General features: G+C 37.8%; 2 protein-coding genes across 2 annotated transcripts; both read left to right on the forward strand.

The window, feature by feature from the left end:
- The first annotated feature begins 205 nt into the window (after positions 1 to 205).
- si:ch211-199f5.1 (protocadherin-8) lies at positions 206 to 7,798 on the forward strand. The gene is made up of 3 exons (XM_052564949.1): positions 206 to 2,656; positions 4,056 to 4,251; positions 7,213 to 7,798. The coding sequence occupies exons 1-3, from the start codon at positions 239 to 241 to the stop codon at positions 7,563 to 7,565; spliced, it is 2,967 nt and encodes a 988-aa protein (XP_052420909.1). The 5' UTR covers positions 206 to 238; the 3' UTR covers positions 7,566 to 7,798.
- Positions 7,799 to 10,348: 2,550 nt separating this feature from the next.
- cnmd (chondromodulin) lies at positions 10,349 to 15,930 on the forward strand. Its single transcript, XM_052564958.1, has 7 exons — positions 10,349 to 10,436; positions 10,530 to 10,664; positions 12,449 to 12,544; positions 12,625 to 12,699; positions 13,261 to 13,414; positions 14,283 to 14,434; positions 15,499 to 15,930. Exons 1-7 carry the CDS (start codon positions 10,404 to 10,406, stop codon positions 15,721 to 15,723), a joined length of 870 nt encoding a protein of 289 aa, XP_052420918.1. The 5' UTR covers positions 10,349 to 10,403; the 3' UTR covers positions 15,724 to 15,930.
- Positions 15,931 to 16,371: the final 441 nt, after the last annotated feature.

Below are 16,371 nucleotides of genomic sequence, written 5' to 3' on the forward strand. Positions count from 1 at the left end.
CCTACTGAATATTCTCTTCAATTCCATTATAATGCATTGACTATCGCGTTCTTCCCCGCGTGCATCAGACCTGTGTGAAGGTGTATTGGTCATCCGTGTGCATTGTAAATGTCATTGGCGCGTGCGTCTGTCGCGGGAGGGGTGAGAGAAGAAGCTGCGCGCGGAACAAGTGACTTTGCGCTTCAGTTCAGAGAACCTGATGAACAGCGCGAGTCTCTCCGCGCGCAGGTGCGCTAAAATGGAGCGAGGACTTTTGTTCGCGCGGATATTTGGAGGTACGCTGATATGCATTACGTTGGTTTCACAGGTCGTTTCTGAGGAACGAACGGTGAGGTATAAGATATACGAGGAGGTCCGACCGCCGACGGTCATCGGAACTCTAGCCAGCAATGTAACCTGGACCCCGGACAAAACGCGCAGGACTTTCCCCGGAATCAGGTTTAAGCTCATGAGCCCCTCCACCGGCTCCTTCATCCGATTCAGGGAAAGCGACGGGAGGCTTTCGGTGGAAGAGCGCGTCGACCGCGAACGCATCTGCAAGCGCAACCCGCGGTGCGTAATCACTTTTGACGTCGCGTTTGTGTCCGCAGAGCAGTTTGAGCTCTTTCACGTCGAGGTGGAAGTTCTGGACGTAAACGACAACTCACCGGTGTTCCCGCGCGCCGACTGCACCGTCGAGATCTCCGAGAGCGCGGCGCTTGGGACGCGCGTCGCGCTGGACGCCGCCGAGGACGCAGACGTGGGGTCTAACTCTATCCAAACCTACCATCTGAGCGAAAACGCTCACTTTAGCGTCGATGTCGTAACGCGAGTGGATGGGGTTAAATATGCGGAGCTGGTGCTCGTCAAAGAGCTTGACCGCGAATCCCGCGCTTTTTTCGCGCTAAAACTTGTGGCGGCAGACGGCGGGAATCCGGCGAAAAGCGGCGCCACTAATGTCACCGTCAAAGTGAAGGATGCTAATGACAACAGCCCTCTGTTTGACCACAGCCATTACGCTGTGGACGTGCCAGAGGACACCCCTGTTGATTCGCTACTGCTAGACTTAAACGCTGTCGATCCAGACGAAGGTCTCAATGGACAGGTCGTGTATGAATTTGGGAAACAAGTCACAACAAAGATCAGACAACTGTTTAAACTGGATTACAAAACTGGACATTTGACTTTGCAAAACCCTGTGGATTATGAAGACGAGACCACATATGAAATTGACATCCAAGCCAGCGATTTAGGACACAATCCTATGCTCTCAATGTGCAAAATCATCATCAACATCAGAGATGTGAACGACAACCCGCCTGAAATCATCATCACGTCCATCACGTCAGTAACGGATGGTGTTGCACATGTTAGCGAAGCTACAGGTCCAGACATCTTGGTTGCTTTAATCAGCATCAAAGACAAGGACACTGGAGCGAACGGGCAAGTGAGCTGCACTCTAAATGGTGGACATGGAAACTTCAGGCTTAAAAGAGCGTATGAAGGGAGCTACACTATAGTCACGATGGCTCCTCTGGATAGAGAGAAGATCGCGGAGTATAATTTGACTGTAGTGGCTGAGGATTTCGGCGTACCACCATTACGCACAGTCACTCATTACATTATACGGCTTACAGACGTCAATGACAATGCCCCGACATTCAGCGCTAAGATATATGAAGGTTTCATTGAGGAGAATCGACTTCCAGGTACCTACATTACTACGATTTTAGCCAGCGATCAGGATTCTGGGCTTAACGGGGAAATAAGCTATGAGCTTTTTGACTCGGACACCAACAGCATCTCCAGGTTTGCTATTATGAATCAAGCGGGGAACGTTTACGCCTTGCAAAGTTTTAATTATGAAGTCACGAAGCGGCTAGATCTTCGTGTCCAGGCCAGCGACCGAGGATGGCCGCAACTTCACAACAGTGCTGTACTGATTATCAATGTGGTTGATCAGAATGACAACATGCCTTCAATAATGCAACCGCCACTTGTCAACGGATCTGCCGAAATCCAGCTTCCCAGAGACGCACCACCTGGTTATATCGTGACCCGAATCGTGGCGAAAGATTCAGACGCCGGTTTGAACGCAGAGCTCACTTACAAACTTTATGACGGAGGCGATTTTGGTTTTGCAATTGATCCGAATACGGGGGAAATATACATCAACCGCAAAATCGATTACGAGGAGTACGACTTATGGAAAGTCTTAGTAACAGTTAACGACAACGGCCACCCGTCGCTAACCTCAACAGCTACGATTCATTTCACCCTAACTGAGTCTGCACCCTCCAATGGCAATTTTTATGACGAAAGAGAGGACGGCGAACCAAAACAATGGACACTTATTTTAATCTTGGCTTTGACGAGTACCTCACTGCTGTTTTTGGCTATTTTATCGTACATACTATGCAAAAGCCGCAAAAATGGTCAGAAGAGACAAGCTGACCTTCCTGATACAGTGGATATTCCTTACGATAAAGAGCACAATGCCGTGTCGATGATATCCAGCCAGACTGCCAATGTGTTTGACTCGCATGCATTTCACTCCACGACCGTCATCGGCACGCCTGAGAAACTACACAACAGTGTGCAGGCAACGCCTGAAGTTTTTAACGAAACCTCTCAGACTTTCAAGAGCAAATATAGGAGTGTGGCGGGGGAAATAGATGTAAGTGGTGTCTGTTTCTTTCTTGACTGTTTCTTTCTTAACGGAGCACAGCTGAACAGAATGCAGGGCTCAACGAGCGATGCTAATGACGCAAGATATGAAAGCCAATAATGTTCATCTGATGCATGTGCACAGGCCAATCCAAAACAGTGCAGATGGAAAGCAAAGGAATAAAACCAAAATAATTGTTTTCAAAAACTTACTTTGCACAATGCAGTGAACAAAGACTTGCATCTCATATATATATATATATATATATATATATATATATATATATATATATATATATATATATATATATATATATATATATATATATATATATATATATATATATGAGATGCGATTGTGTCCACGATTTACCAAAATGTTTCCTCGATTTGTTAAATCGTGCATATGATTTATAAATCGAGAGAACAAATGAGTAAATTGTGTGCACGATTAAGCAAAACAAGGATACAAAATAGTTATTGTGTGCACTTTTTAATACATCAAGGGAATGAATTAGTAAATTGTGTGCATGATTTATTTGTTTTTTCTTGCATGTCATGTGCGGGGCTCCGTAAAAATGTCCACATGCTTTGGTTGTAACAATAAATAAAATGGTGAAAAAGAGCAAAAATGATTATAACAACTGAAGGATTGGGATCAAATTTAGAGTTATTATACAGTAGTTAATAATAGAAAAAGCATTTTCGTTACTTGAAAGTTAAATGCAACAATGAAAAATAACAATAGGGGAGACTGATGCAAAGGAATAAAATAGGTTGTAATGATAAAAACTATTCATCGGGAAGAAGGAGGCGGGAACCGGCGCACAGTCAAAACATTTTAATAATTCAAAAATAAACACAAAACAGCGCACCAGCCCCTCACGGACGACTGGTGCGCACAAAATAAAAAGCAAAAATAAAATATTGTCCAGGCCTGGTCCTCTCTCGTCCTTCACTATAGTCGCTCCAGTTTTATATCCTTCCATCTCCTACGTGGGACTCGATACCGGCGGTGGGGCGCAGGTGCAGCTCATCTCCAATCACTACACCTGGCCTCACTCCTCGTTCCCACGCCTCTCAGCCCCGCCCCACTCGCCACATAGGTCATTTAGTTTTTAGCTTGATATGTTGTATTAAAAACCATGGCACAGGATGCAGAAATAAAACAAGCATGCAATGCAACAGTCAAAGGCATCTGCCTGATCAATGTGCATATACAGTATACCCCCCACCCCAATAAATAAATAAATTATATAAATTAATAAATAGTGTGGACTGAACACAAAAGTGTGCTTAACTATAACAGTAAAAGTAGTTTATCAATGAAATGTCTGTCATTATTTACTCCATGTCATATCGTTCTGAAAAAGCAGAGATGATGAGCTTTGGTCCTTGTGTTTTCACAGGGTTATTCCACTTTGCCTGGGTATGGTAAAGACAACGCTCGACCCATCACTGTATGGAAAGGAAACTCCATGATGACCATCGCAGTCAGAGACCCACAGATCAGTGGCAAAGACAGCGGAAAAGGAGACAGTGATGTTAATGACAGTGATTCTGACATCAGTGAAGGCCTCAAGAAAGACTACACATCATATAAAGGTTAGAATCAACTCATCTGACACTCAAAACTATTTATTATACATGCTTTATTATTATGCATATACATGTCCAAAATGGTAATATATTTAATCTTTTTGCAGAATTCTAAGCATGTGTATATATATATATATATATATATATACACACACACACACACACACACACACACACACACTCACCGGCCACTTTATTAGATACACCTGTTCAATTGCTTGGTACCACAAATTGCCAATCAAAGCCAATCACATGGCAGCAGCTCAATGCATTTAGAGATCTAGATGTGGAGAAGACGACTTGCTGAAGTTCAGACTGAGCATCAGAATGAGGAAGAAGGGGATTTAAGTGACTTTGAGGGTGGAAGGGTTGTTGGTTCCAGACAGGCTGGTCTGAGTATTAAAAAACTTCTGATCTACTGGGATTTTCACACACAACCATCTCCAGGGTTTACAGAGAATGGTCTGAAGAAGAGAAAATATCCAGTGAGCAGCAGATGTGAATGAAAATGTCTTGTTGATGTCAGAGGTCAGAGGAGAATGGGCCGACTGGTGAGGGATGATAGAAAGTCAACAGTAACTCAAATAACCAGTCGTTAAGGTATGAAGAAGAGCATCTCTGAACACACGACACATCAAACCCTGAAACAGATGAGCTACAGCAGCAGAAGAGCACACCGGGTGAAGCTCCTGTCAGATAAGAACAAGAAACAGAGGATACAATTCACACAGGCTCACCAAAATTGGGACAATTGAGGATAGAAAAAAACGTTGTCTTGTCTGATGAGTCTTGATTCCATTCAGACGTTAGTCTCAGAATTTGGAGTATATATATATATATATATATATATATATATATATATATATATATATATATATATATATGCCTCCAAATAATCTTGTTGAATGTCAAAGGTAATATAGGATCTGATGCAAAACACAAAACAAAGAATAGTTGGAGGATGTGGAGCATTGATAAAGGTCTTACACTAAACGAGAGAAGAGACAATTGTAGTTTTATACAGTTAGAAAGTAAGTCTTACATACTGTAACTGATCATTTGTGTTCTTGATAAAACTGCACCAATGAAACAAATAAAGACAGAGTCACTGGTAGCATGGCTTCTCACACAGACAGGATCATGGTTGTGTTGATGAGGTGTTGGTGTTGTGTGGATTAGTGAAGCAAAGTTAAAATAGAGAGGTGCTCAGAATAATTAGCTGCTGATTGGATCACTTCAAGGTCAGTTTTTATTCATTTCTGTTGCATCCTTGTTAAACACTAATGTATGGGAAACAAAGAGCCTGAGAGATCACACGCGCAATAGAGTTGAGCAGTGTGCAAATCAAGAGTCACATGCATCTGAGCACATTAAAAGTCAAACGAATATAATGCAATTTTGAGTTTATTTCACACAATTTAGAAGTTTTTTTCTCACAATTCTGACTTGCAACATTACTCAAGTCTATAAACTGCCGTTTTCAGAATAATAGTCAGAATTGTACGATTTAAACTGATATGGGAACTGTGAGATAAATATTTGTAATAACCTTTTTAATTATGAGTTTATGTGTCGTGTTCCTAAGAAAAGAAAAGCCTGAATTGTGAGACAAACTCACAATATAAATTTGCTGGAAAAAAGGGCACAAAATTACAACATGCAAGCTCAGAATTCTGATAGTAAAAAGTTAAAGTTACAAGATGTAAACAAAGAATTCCAAGAAAAAGTAAGTTACAGGATGTTATTTAAATAAGAATTTAAAGAAAAAAGAAAAAAGTCAAAATTATCATATATAAACTCAGAATTCCAAAGCCCCTTTCACACTGCACGTCGGACCTGCAATATTTCCGGAACATTGCCTTGCCTTCTGTGTGAAAGCAACCACGATTGATTACCGCATTGAACCCGGGTCGGGGACCTAGTAACATTGCGGGGTTCAACCAGGGACGAGCGCTGTGTGAACAAAAGCCAGATCTAATTCCATGTCGAAGTTATGACGTGCTTTATTGCGCGACTCTTTTACCGGCTGTTTTGAAGGAAGATCAACGTTTGCGACAAAAACATATTTGCAAACTGTAGTGAAGCAGAGATCAGTTAGTTCCTCACTTTCCGTGCTGACTCAGAGATCGTTTGCTTGCTTCAGTGAAAGTATAACGTGCCTAGCGTTTTCGACTCGTACATTACACGTCACTCAATGATGTCACGTGTCGTTACGGGATCTTCAAGGGTTGTGTGTGAAAGCACGCACATATACCGGGTAATCACTGGCAGTGTGAAAGTGCAAAATCTAGCGACCCGGGGAACAATTGCAGGAACACTTTACCTGTGTATTTGCCGGAATGGCAGTGTGAAAGGGGCTCAAGAAAAAAGTACGTTACAAGATATAAACTTAGAATTCAGAGAAAATTTTAAATTACGAAAAATAAACTCAGAATTCAGAGAAACAAGTGAAAATTACAACATAAAAAAAAACGGAATTCAATGAAAAAATCTAAAGTATGAGATATAAACTCAGAATTCCAGAAAAATGTCACAATTGGGAGATGTAAAATCAGAATTCCTGGGGAATATGGTCTCAAGAAACAAGCCAAAATTGCGAGATGTAAATTTGCAAATGCCGTTGATTGGTTAAAGTTTATTGCGAGCTTATATCTCACAACCTGCAAAAACTCGCAATTCTTAGAAGAAACGTCTGAACAGTGAGATTTTTCTAAGAAAAAAAGTCCAAATCACGAGTTTGTTTCACAAGTGTCAGAAACAAAAAATTCTGAGAAGCAAAGTCAGAAATACTATGAAATATAAAAATGCATACTTTGATTTTGAGAAAAAAATTATTATAATTGATGTAAAGTGATGCAAATGTTGCTAAATTGTTGTTGACTGGATTACTTTACTGGACTGAAGTTCATATAAGATATTAAAAGCAGTTTTATTGTGGCTGTTCCTCACCTGAGTGTGTTTCCTCAGGTCTGTGGGCTTGCACCAGCGAGTGCAGGATCCTGGGTCACTCGGACAGATGCTGGAGCCCGTCGGTGAGCAGAACCAGCGGGAGCATTAATAGCAGACATCTCTCGACCTTCCAAAGGACGAGGCCGTGCTCACAGGCCACGCTTCAGAGGAGCAGTTACGACACGCAGAACAACAGAAGCGTGGCCTTGCACAGCCTTACAGAAGATCAGCAGAGTCAGTACGATTACATTCACATCTGCTCTCCACAGTCACAGCGGAGACAAGACTCGGAGAATATAGACATGCAAGTCTTCACACACTCCACCAAACCCATCGCCACAGAGAGTCCTGGCAGGTTTACAGAAGCTTGATACCTCAGTCTGATACTGGCATATACTGTCATAATGTTGCTGTACATATTATCTTTGACTGCGTTGATGTTTTGTATATACAAAGTATATTTTTAACAATATTATCTGTTGTTTTTTTCACAGCATGTTTTGGATGAATATAATGTGATTGTGTTTGTTTGTATGTGTCACTTTTTTGTCACATTGTAACGAAGTGTAACACATTAAATGTCATTTTTTTTAAAAGCTGCAAATGTTACCACTTTTATAATGTTTACTTATAAAATAAGTGAGAAATAAAATAAGTTATTGTAAAATCCTACAATGTTTTGTGTCCTTCACTTTCTTGTCATTTTGGACATTTTAGGATCTTAAAAACTGTTAAAACTTGAGGCTTCTGAATAATTTTTGGAATTTGCTGAAAATTTGAATTATATTAAATTGAAGACAATTATAAATTGTGCTTACAATTAAAATTCATCATACAATTTCAAATTAAAGGTTTTAAATGTTTCCACTTTTGTAATGTTTTCTTACAATGTAATTGTTATTATTTATTATTACATTTTATCAATTGCAATTAAACTCATGACCTTGGCACTACTACTACGGGCAGAAAGAAATGAAGTGCTACTTTAAGAAATATAAACATGAGGACATTTTTTTTTACATTTCTTTTTTTTTTTTTTTTTGCATCCTTGTCTAATTCAGTCAAAAATTGAAAAATATTTCAAACTTCTGTTTAAATGCTTAAATATTGAATAAAATTATGCTTACAAATAAATTTTCTCATGCATTTTCTCATCTACAGACATGCATTTTATTGTTCATTTTCACAGCTTATGATTTGTCTGTCATCAGCTACTGTTGTTTTTCTCAGCCGATCAGGTCGTCGTTGCTGATATTGGCGGTAGTTTCCAAACTCTTGTTTTCTCCATGCCCTTTGTTTTTCCTATAGTTCTAAGTTACTTTCACTTTTCTTTTAGCATCCAAATTGCTTGCTTTTCTTTCAGAGTCGGCTTCCTTGTCTTCATCCTGGTTTGTGTGTGTCATCGTCGAATGCAAGTTTTGTCGCATATTCATCTTTCAATCATATTTGCAAATGTCTTGACTCCACAGCAGAGAAAGCAATTTATAAATATATATATATATATATATATATATACTCAACGCCCACTTTATTAGCTGTTCAATTGCTTGGTAACACAAATTACTAATCAGCCAATCACATGGCAGCAGCTCAATGCATTTAGAGATCTAGATGTGGAGAAGACGACTTGCTGAAGTTCAAACTGAGCATCAGAATGAGGAAGAAGGGGATTTAAGTGACTTTGAGCGTGGAAGGGTTGCTGGTGCCAGATGATCTGGTCTGAGTATTAAAAAACTTCTGACCTACTGGGATTTTCACACACAGCCATCTCCAGGGTTTATAGAGAATGGTCTGAAGAAGAGAAAATATCCAGTGAGCAGCAGTTGTGTGAATGAAAATGTCTTGTTGAAGTCAGAGGTCAGAGGAGAATGGGCAGACTGGTGAGAGATGATAGAAAGTCAACAGTAACTCAAATAACCAGTCGTTAAGGTATGAAGAAGAGCATCTCTGAACACACGACACATCAAACCCTGAAACAGATGAGCTACAGCAGCAGAAGAGCACACCGGGTGAAGCTCCTGTCAGACAAGAACAAGAAACAGAGGATACAATTCACACAGGCTCACCAAAGATTGGACTATAGAAGATTGGAAAAAACGTAGCCTGGTCTGATGAGTCTTGATTTCTGCCGCGACATTCAGATGTTAGACTCAGAATTTGGAGTAAAGAACATGAACACATCGATCCATCCTGGCCCCTTCTCAACGGTTCAGGCTGCTGGTGGTGTAATGGTGTGGGGGATATTATCTTGGCACACTTTGGGTGCTACCAACTGAGTATCGTTTAGGCACCACAGTCTACCTGAGTATTGTTGTTTCTGACCATGTCCATCCCTTTATGACTACAGTGTCCCATCTTCTGATGAATACTTCCAGCAGGATAATGCACCATGTCACCAAGCTCAAATCATCTCAGACTGGTTTCTTGAACATGACAATGATTTCACGTTACTCAGATGACCTCCACAGTCACCAGATCTCAATCTAATAGATCAGATTTGGGGATGTGCTGGAACGGGAGATTTGAAATAATGTTCGTTCTATTTTAGATAAGTAAAAATGTTTTAAATGTTTTTAGTTTTACTCACGCATGTTTCTTCTTAAGTAGTGTTAAAAAGCATCCCATGATGCACCTGAAGTTGGCTATTGAATGTTCATAATGAAAAAAAACTTGACAAAAAAGATTAAATATAAGAATATTCATTTGTGTAACACATTTATATCACTACTTTATCATTCTCAGACCTCTATTTGAGTACTTTAATCAAATGACTGATTTTATTTTTAAAGTGCAAAATAGAAAATGAGTGTGTCCAAACTTTTGACTTGTAGTGTACATAATGAGACCTTTTACAGATCCAGTCCTGGGTAAACTGAAGAACCTTACTTGACTTTTGTTGAATTCAAAAATAGATGTTGCCCTCAAAAGCGTCCCATAGTTTTACACCAGTGAATTCAGGTAATCTGGGCCTCTTTTGCCTGTCTATTTACACAAATTCACTGCAAATGTGCATGAATAGTCAGAAGCGTGTGTCTCAGCACTGTTTTCTCATGCCACAGAAAATCCCCGGAGAGGAATTCCAGGCTTGGGTTTCTCCGGGACCTTGTTTGCTTTGCCTGAATTTTTCCTCTCTCTCACCTACATGATAGAAACTTGAGAGAAGCTACACCAAGTCACAAAGCTCTGCTTTCAGTAGAAGCCAGGACGCCATGGAGGAAACATCAGAAAAAGTTCCTTTTGAGGTAGGCGATGCTTTCATTTTATCCTTAAACTTCACATTATGCATCTAATACACTTGATTTATGTCTATAATCCAACTATGTGTGTTTAATAAGGCATACAGTAGCTTGAAGCCCAAAGGGTTTGTGCGTGTGAAGACGACAGTGGTCGTAGCCTTCATCGCTGGCATCGTTCTGCTGCTTTTTGGAGGCATTGGAGCTTTTTGCTTGTGGAAAGTCAGCGAGAAAGAAGTAAGTGTCTCAGACCAGACTGTACAGTAGTCTAAACTAGTCTGGCTCAAAATTAGTGCAACTGTTCAGCAACCTCCTACAAAAAACTTTTTGGAGTGTCTATCAAATTCAGCCAACTAAAGCTAAAACTTGAACTGCTTAAAGGCAAATCAAAGCAGTAAAGCGTTTATTATTGATGAGGTGGAATGACAATTTTTTGTTGAGTTAACTGCGTAATAATACAAACATTTTGCTGTTTTTTTCTTCTTGATTTGCAGCAAATTGTTCAGTGTTTTGGGTTTAATTTGCACGCATGCATGCATTCATCAAGGGGATTTTATAACACTGCTATATTTAAAGTATCCATTTTTAATATTCCGCATTGCATAATCACTTCGTTTTGCTCTCAAATGCATGCTGATGCAATAGCGCAGACGTGTCGATATTTAAAGCACGGTAGGTCTGAGTTGGAATGAGAATATTTAAATTGCGTTTGTCTCAGCAAAGTGTCAGGAATGATCAATGAAGCAGGCAGCACCGTGTTTGCATTTGCAGCCATCAGTGTGCATTGATTTCAGGCACCTCTGGCATTTCAAAAAAATCGTCCAGGTTAAAGACGGCAAACAAAGAGGTCTGTGTGCTGGGTTATAATCACGCAGTGTTAACACTGCAAACAGATCAGCATGCATCACATCCCAACGCAAACACAAACGGCCAGTGAGAGCTGCACCCGTGAGCAAACCACTGCACAAAATAATGCACCAATATTACACAGTATGTTTTATATGGAATAAATCAGTGGTTCACAGTAGGTTTGCTTCAGGACGTAGATTAATTGGCAAACCAAAACTGATTAATGTATGAAAGAAAAAAATGTCACAAATTATTATTTAACTAATTACTTTATTGTGGAGGCATTTTCTCCTTTTGACAAGTATCCATGATTATATTGTTAGTTTTATTATTTCCATCTAGCATCATTTGAACCACTGGATTAAAATATGTAATATTTGTTGGATTGTTATTTTGAGATATAATTTCATTTATGAATTTATTTGTATTGATTTTTGTCTAAGATAGTTGCTATTTTAAAAAAATTTAAAAATAAAAATTTTACGATTAAAAATTATATTTTTAGATTTAAAAACAAAACACAAAACACAAGAAATATAAATATATTTTTTAAATGAATATAAATTATATAATATATATTTTATTTATATTCATTTAAAAAATATATTTATTTTTCTTGTGTTTTGTGTTTAAATATAAAAATATAATTTTTAATTGTAAAATTTATTTTTACATTTTTTTATTTGTTTTAGTTATTCTTGTACATCAAGTTAATCTAATGTTAAATAATAAATGATCGAAATAATAATAAAAAAATCGAAGAAAAAAAACGTTCTATTCATCTTAATATTAGGTAATTGTTTTATTAATTTAATGTTTTTTTCCATAATTTTTTATCATTACTATTTTTATATATGCATTCATAATATTATTAATTTCCCTTTTAATTATAGTTTTATTTAATGTTTGTATTGTATTTTATTCTACAATTTTCAAATAAACTGTATAATAAACAAGAAATTACTTTCTAATTTAATATTTTGTCTTATTTTCCAATAGAAATTCAACATTTTTAAATTAAGATGCATTTACCAGAGCAGCAAAATGACCCAAGTAATTAAGTATTGTTTTCTGGAAAAAGAAAAAAGGAAAAAAAAGCATCAAAATTAAGTGGGTTATTTTTTCTTAAAAGAACAACTTAGAACTTAACTCTGGTATTTTATGATCGCCAGGTGATCAGCGCTCACTACAGTAACATCGATATTAAGATAGAAGACGATTCGGATGCTGCAGATGGGAAAATTGTGGAAGTTCAAGACTTCAAAGCCGTGAGTAGCACATAATAAACCTGCGCATCTCATTTCAGAGCTGTTCAGAAAATATCTCATTTATTTTCATTCTTTCACAGGGCATTACAGCAGTCAAGTTTCCTAGAAAAGAGAAGTGTTACATCAAATCAGAAGTCAGATCTGAACTTTCTGAGGTGAGAAAGAATACCTTCTTCGACATGAATAATAATATAAATGAGACTAAAGTTTATCAGTCTAAATGTTATGTAATTGGCTGTAACTGTGAATACACTGCATATTAAATTACTCATTAAACTGATTTTTCATCTCAAAATGTTTGCTTAAAGTCAAAGTGAGCAATTTGGGCATCATCAGCTTCACTAAACAGAATTTCATACTGCTTCTCTGGCCACGCCCCCATCTGCTGTCTGTCAAACGGATAACCCCGCCCCCAGACTCACGCCATTGGCTGAGCTAATGATTTATATCAGGATCAAGGTGTTTAAAAGCCATTAACACTGAAAATGATAACTAAGAAGACAGTGATTAATCATTATAATTAGTTTGAACAGGCCTTTAAGGCTTACCTGCTTTTGTATTCAAAAAGCATCTTCATTAACAACAACTTAAAAGTAGTGTTGTTTTTTTTTTTTTTTTTTTGACATCCATGCACTTCCACTTTCAAAATTAATCTTTTAGCCTGGAACTTTCAGGTTTCCGTGTTCAGTCACCCGTTGTGTTTTAATTACCAATAGGAGGCTGACGCTGGCGCGGTGAAACCTGATGTGGGGTCTCTGGTCTGGATCGCTTCTGAAGAACCACTGAAGGACGTCAGTTTTCTGAGCCCTGAAATAATGAGATTCTGCGGAGACCTTCCCATTTACTGGCATCATCCTGCAAACTCCAGAGGTGTTTCACTGCATTTCCATTAATACACCTGCAACACATGAAGAGCAATGATGAAGTGCAAGTTAATATGGTGATAAAGTATTGCTTTTTATATTGTATAATTAATAGTTCAGAATAAGCCTTATAATGCCATCATCATGAGTTAAACTAACATTTAAAAAAGAAAAAAAAAAGATATTACTTGTTTCGGAATGTTAAAAGAATATTCAAAAGCAACATTCCCATAATGAAAATAATGTTTTTGTGCTAACGTTTTGAGAACGTTATTAAAGACCAGAAATCCCAGCCAACAAAAATACATTACATTTAGTTATGAAAACATTATTTCAGAATGTTTATGTTGGCTATATGAACATTCCATTTTATTATTCCAAACATATGGAAACATTACTTTCGAATGTTCTCTGAACGTTCTGAATCAAGTAGTAGCATGCAAAGATTAGCAAACAGCATTAATGAAACGTTCCATTTTTAGAATGTTGAATGTTTTGAAAAGTAGCTAGTAGTAAAGTAAAAAAAAGCATTAGAAAAATGTCCAACCTGAACGTTTCAGAAAAAAAAAAGTTAATTAACAATGCATATATAACATTTTTGTCCAAACATTATAACTTTGAATTTGTTTGTGACTTTAATAGACCCTTGGCAGAACATTCTGAGAATGTTTCCTGTTAGCCGAGTTCATACAGCACATAAACACGTTTCTTTTTTAGATACAAATACATACATTTTATAGATCCCAGGTGGGATATTTAATGCAAAACAGATCCACGGTTGATGGCCATCACACATTGACCGTGACATGTGTGAATGAGGCAGTGATTACCATCTAAAGCTCAGAAATGCCTTGCTCTTCACTCTTTCTCTGAAGCATTGAGGAAGAGGAGAAGTGTGCCGCGAGAGAGACGCCAGACTACAGGTGGATTAAACCGACAACAGACGAGACGCCGAAACTCCACGAGTTCAGCCAGAGAAGATGAGCGGGCGACAAGGCCCGGTTATAACCCTGAAAACCCTTATCATGTGAGCCATGCCTTCATTATTACAGTCATGCATAAACATACTATAAATATACTACCAGTCAGACGTTTGGAATAATTCAGATTCTTCTTCTCGCCAACACTCTTAAAAATAAAGGTGCTTCACGATGCCATCGAAGATCCTTTTTGTCTAAATAGTTCTATAAAGAACCTTCTGTCTGAAGAACCTTTCTGTTTCCTAATAGGTTTTTACGGCGAAAGAAGGTTTTTCAGATTATAAAAAGTTAAGAAAGAGATGGAACCTTTGATTGAATGGTACTTCTTTGGCATTGCTGTGAAGAACCTAAGCACCTTTATTTTTAAGAGTGAAAGCTGCCTTTATTTGATCGAAAATGCTGTAAAAACAGTAATATTTTGAAGTATTATTCCAATTTAAAATAACTATTTTAATACATCCATTTTTGCTGCTTTTAATATATATATGTTTTACATATTTTGAATCTATCAAATAATTATTACCATTAATATTTTGTGGGAATCGCAAGTCAAATTGACCAAAAGTGGCACTAAAGACACTTTTATAATGTTACAATAGATTTCTGTTTCAAATAAATGCTGTTCTTTTGAAATCTCTGAATCCTGAGAAATAAAATCCATCTCCGTTTCCATAAAAATATTGTGTAGCACAACTTTTTTCAACATCGATAATAATCAGAGATGTTTCCTGAGCAGCAAATCAGCATGTTAGAATGATTTCTGAAGATCATGTGACACTGAAGGATTGCTGAAATTCAGCTTTGATTACAGGAATAAATTACATTTTAACATGGATTCACATCGGAATAGATTTCAGAATATTCCTGTATTTGCATACTAATATTTCTCAATTTTACAGCATTATTACTCAAATAAATGCAGCCTTGATGAGCATAACAGACTTCTTTCGGAAACATAAAGAATAATGACTCAGTACAAACTGCAACACAAGACTAACATATAATCGTACAAAGAAATAATACATTTAATACTAATAATACAAGCACAAAGAGAACCAGAACTGCTGCCCCACTGAATTAATTTCACATCTCTTCTCTCTTCTCTCTCCAGCGGAATGAGGAGGGTTCAGAGGGGCACATGGTGTTCGATCCCATGCTGGACCACCGTGGCATTTGCTGCACAGAATGTCATCGCAGTTACACCCATTGTGAGCGGGTTTGTGAGCCTTACGGGGGCTACTGGCCGTGGCCTTACAACTACCACGGCTGTCGGCAGGTGTGCAGGGTCATCATGCCGTGCCGCTGGTGGGCAGCTCGCGTGCTAGGAGTCGTGTAAACTCCGGTGTTTACTCTTGAGTTTCTGCTGGTCACCGGCTGAATGCACAGTAGATTTGCCCTTAAGGTCCAAACTGAAGTATAATGAGACATTTTCAACAAAGGTTAACCAAAAAGTTATACACATAGCAATAGTTGAAAAAAAAAAATAGCTTTGAATAACAGACACATGTTTTTAGGACTATTAAAATATGCTTTTTGAATTGTACACACTTGTATGTGCAGTGTTTTATTTCTGAACCAAACAAAACTGCAATCGGTGCAATGCAATCCAGTGGAAGATCTTTGATTATTTTTGCAGTTTTGGTTTGATCGCAAGCGGCAAAGGTAATAAAACAGCTTTACATGCATATAAACATTTGCATTGCATTTATTAAAATGCATGCAGTAAAATATATTTTGAGACAAGTTAAAAATCAAAGTTGATGGATATGGGTTTTGCGATGTTGGAAAATTAGGTGTAAAGTAAACAAAAGTAAAACTCTGATGTAACTTATGGAACAAAAGATGTGTTTTAATATGCAAATAAAAAGTAGTTGAGAATATTTTGTTTTGCGTAACAGACAGTTATATACACTTGCATGTCTTGTGTTATTATTTCCTAGCCACTACAGGAACCAAACAAACAGAAATTGCAATTGGAAATGCG

This window comes from Carassius gibelio, chromosome B9 (genome assembly GCF_023724105.1).
Source record: "Carassius gibelio isolate Cgi1373 ecotype wild population from Czech Republic chromosome B9, carGib1.2-hapl.c, whole genome shotgun sequence".
Taxonomy (NCBI): domain Eukaryota; kingdom Metazoa; phylum Chordata; class Actinopteri; order Cypriniformes; family Cyprinidae; genus Carassius; species Carassius gibelio.

Bases quoted from the DNA above. Each gene is read 5' to 3' on its own strand.
- si:ch211-199f5.1 (XM_052564949.1), top strand. From the start codon at position 239: ATGGAGCGAGGACTTTTGTTCGCGCGGATATTTGGAGGTACGCTGATA. The intron at 2,657-4,055 runs GTAAGTGGTGTC...GTGTTTTCACAG, and splicing joins GTGTGGCGGGGGAAATAGAT to GGTTATTCCACTTTGCCTGG. The intron at 4,252-7,212 runs GTTAGAATCAAC...GTGTTTCCTCAG, and splicing joins AGACTACACATCATATAAAG to GTCTGTGGGCTTGCACCAGC.
- cnmd (XM_052564958.1), top strand. From the start codon at position 10,404: ATGGAGGAAACATCAGAAAAAGTTCCTTTTGAG. The intron at 10,437-10,529 runs GTAGGCGATGCT...GTGTTTAATAAG, and splicing joins CAGAAAAAGTTCCTTTTGAG to GCATACAGTAGCTTGAAGCC. The intron at 12,700-13,260 runs GTGAGAAAGAAT...AATTACCAATAG, and splicing joins TCAGATCTGAACTTTCTGAG to GAGGCTGACGCTGGCGCGGT.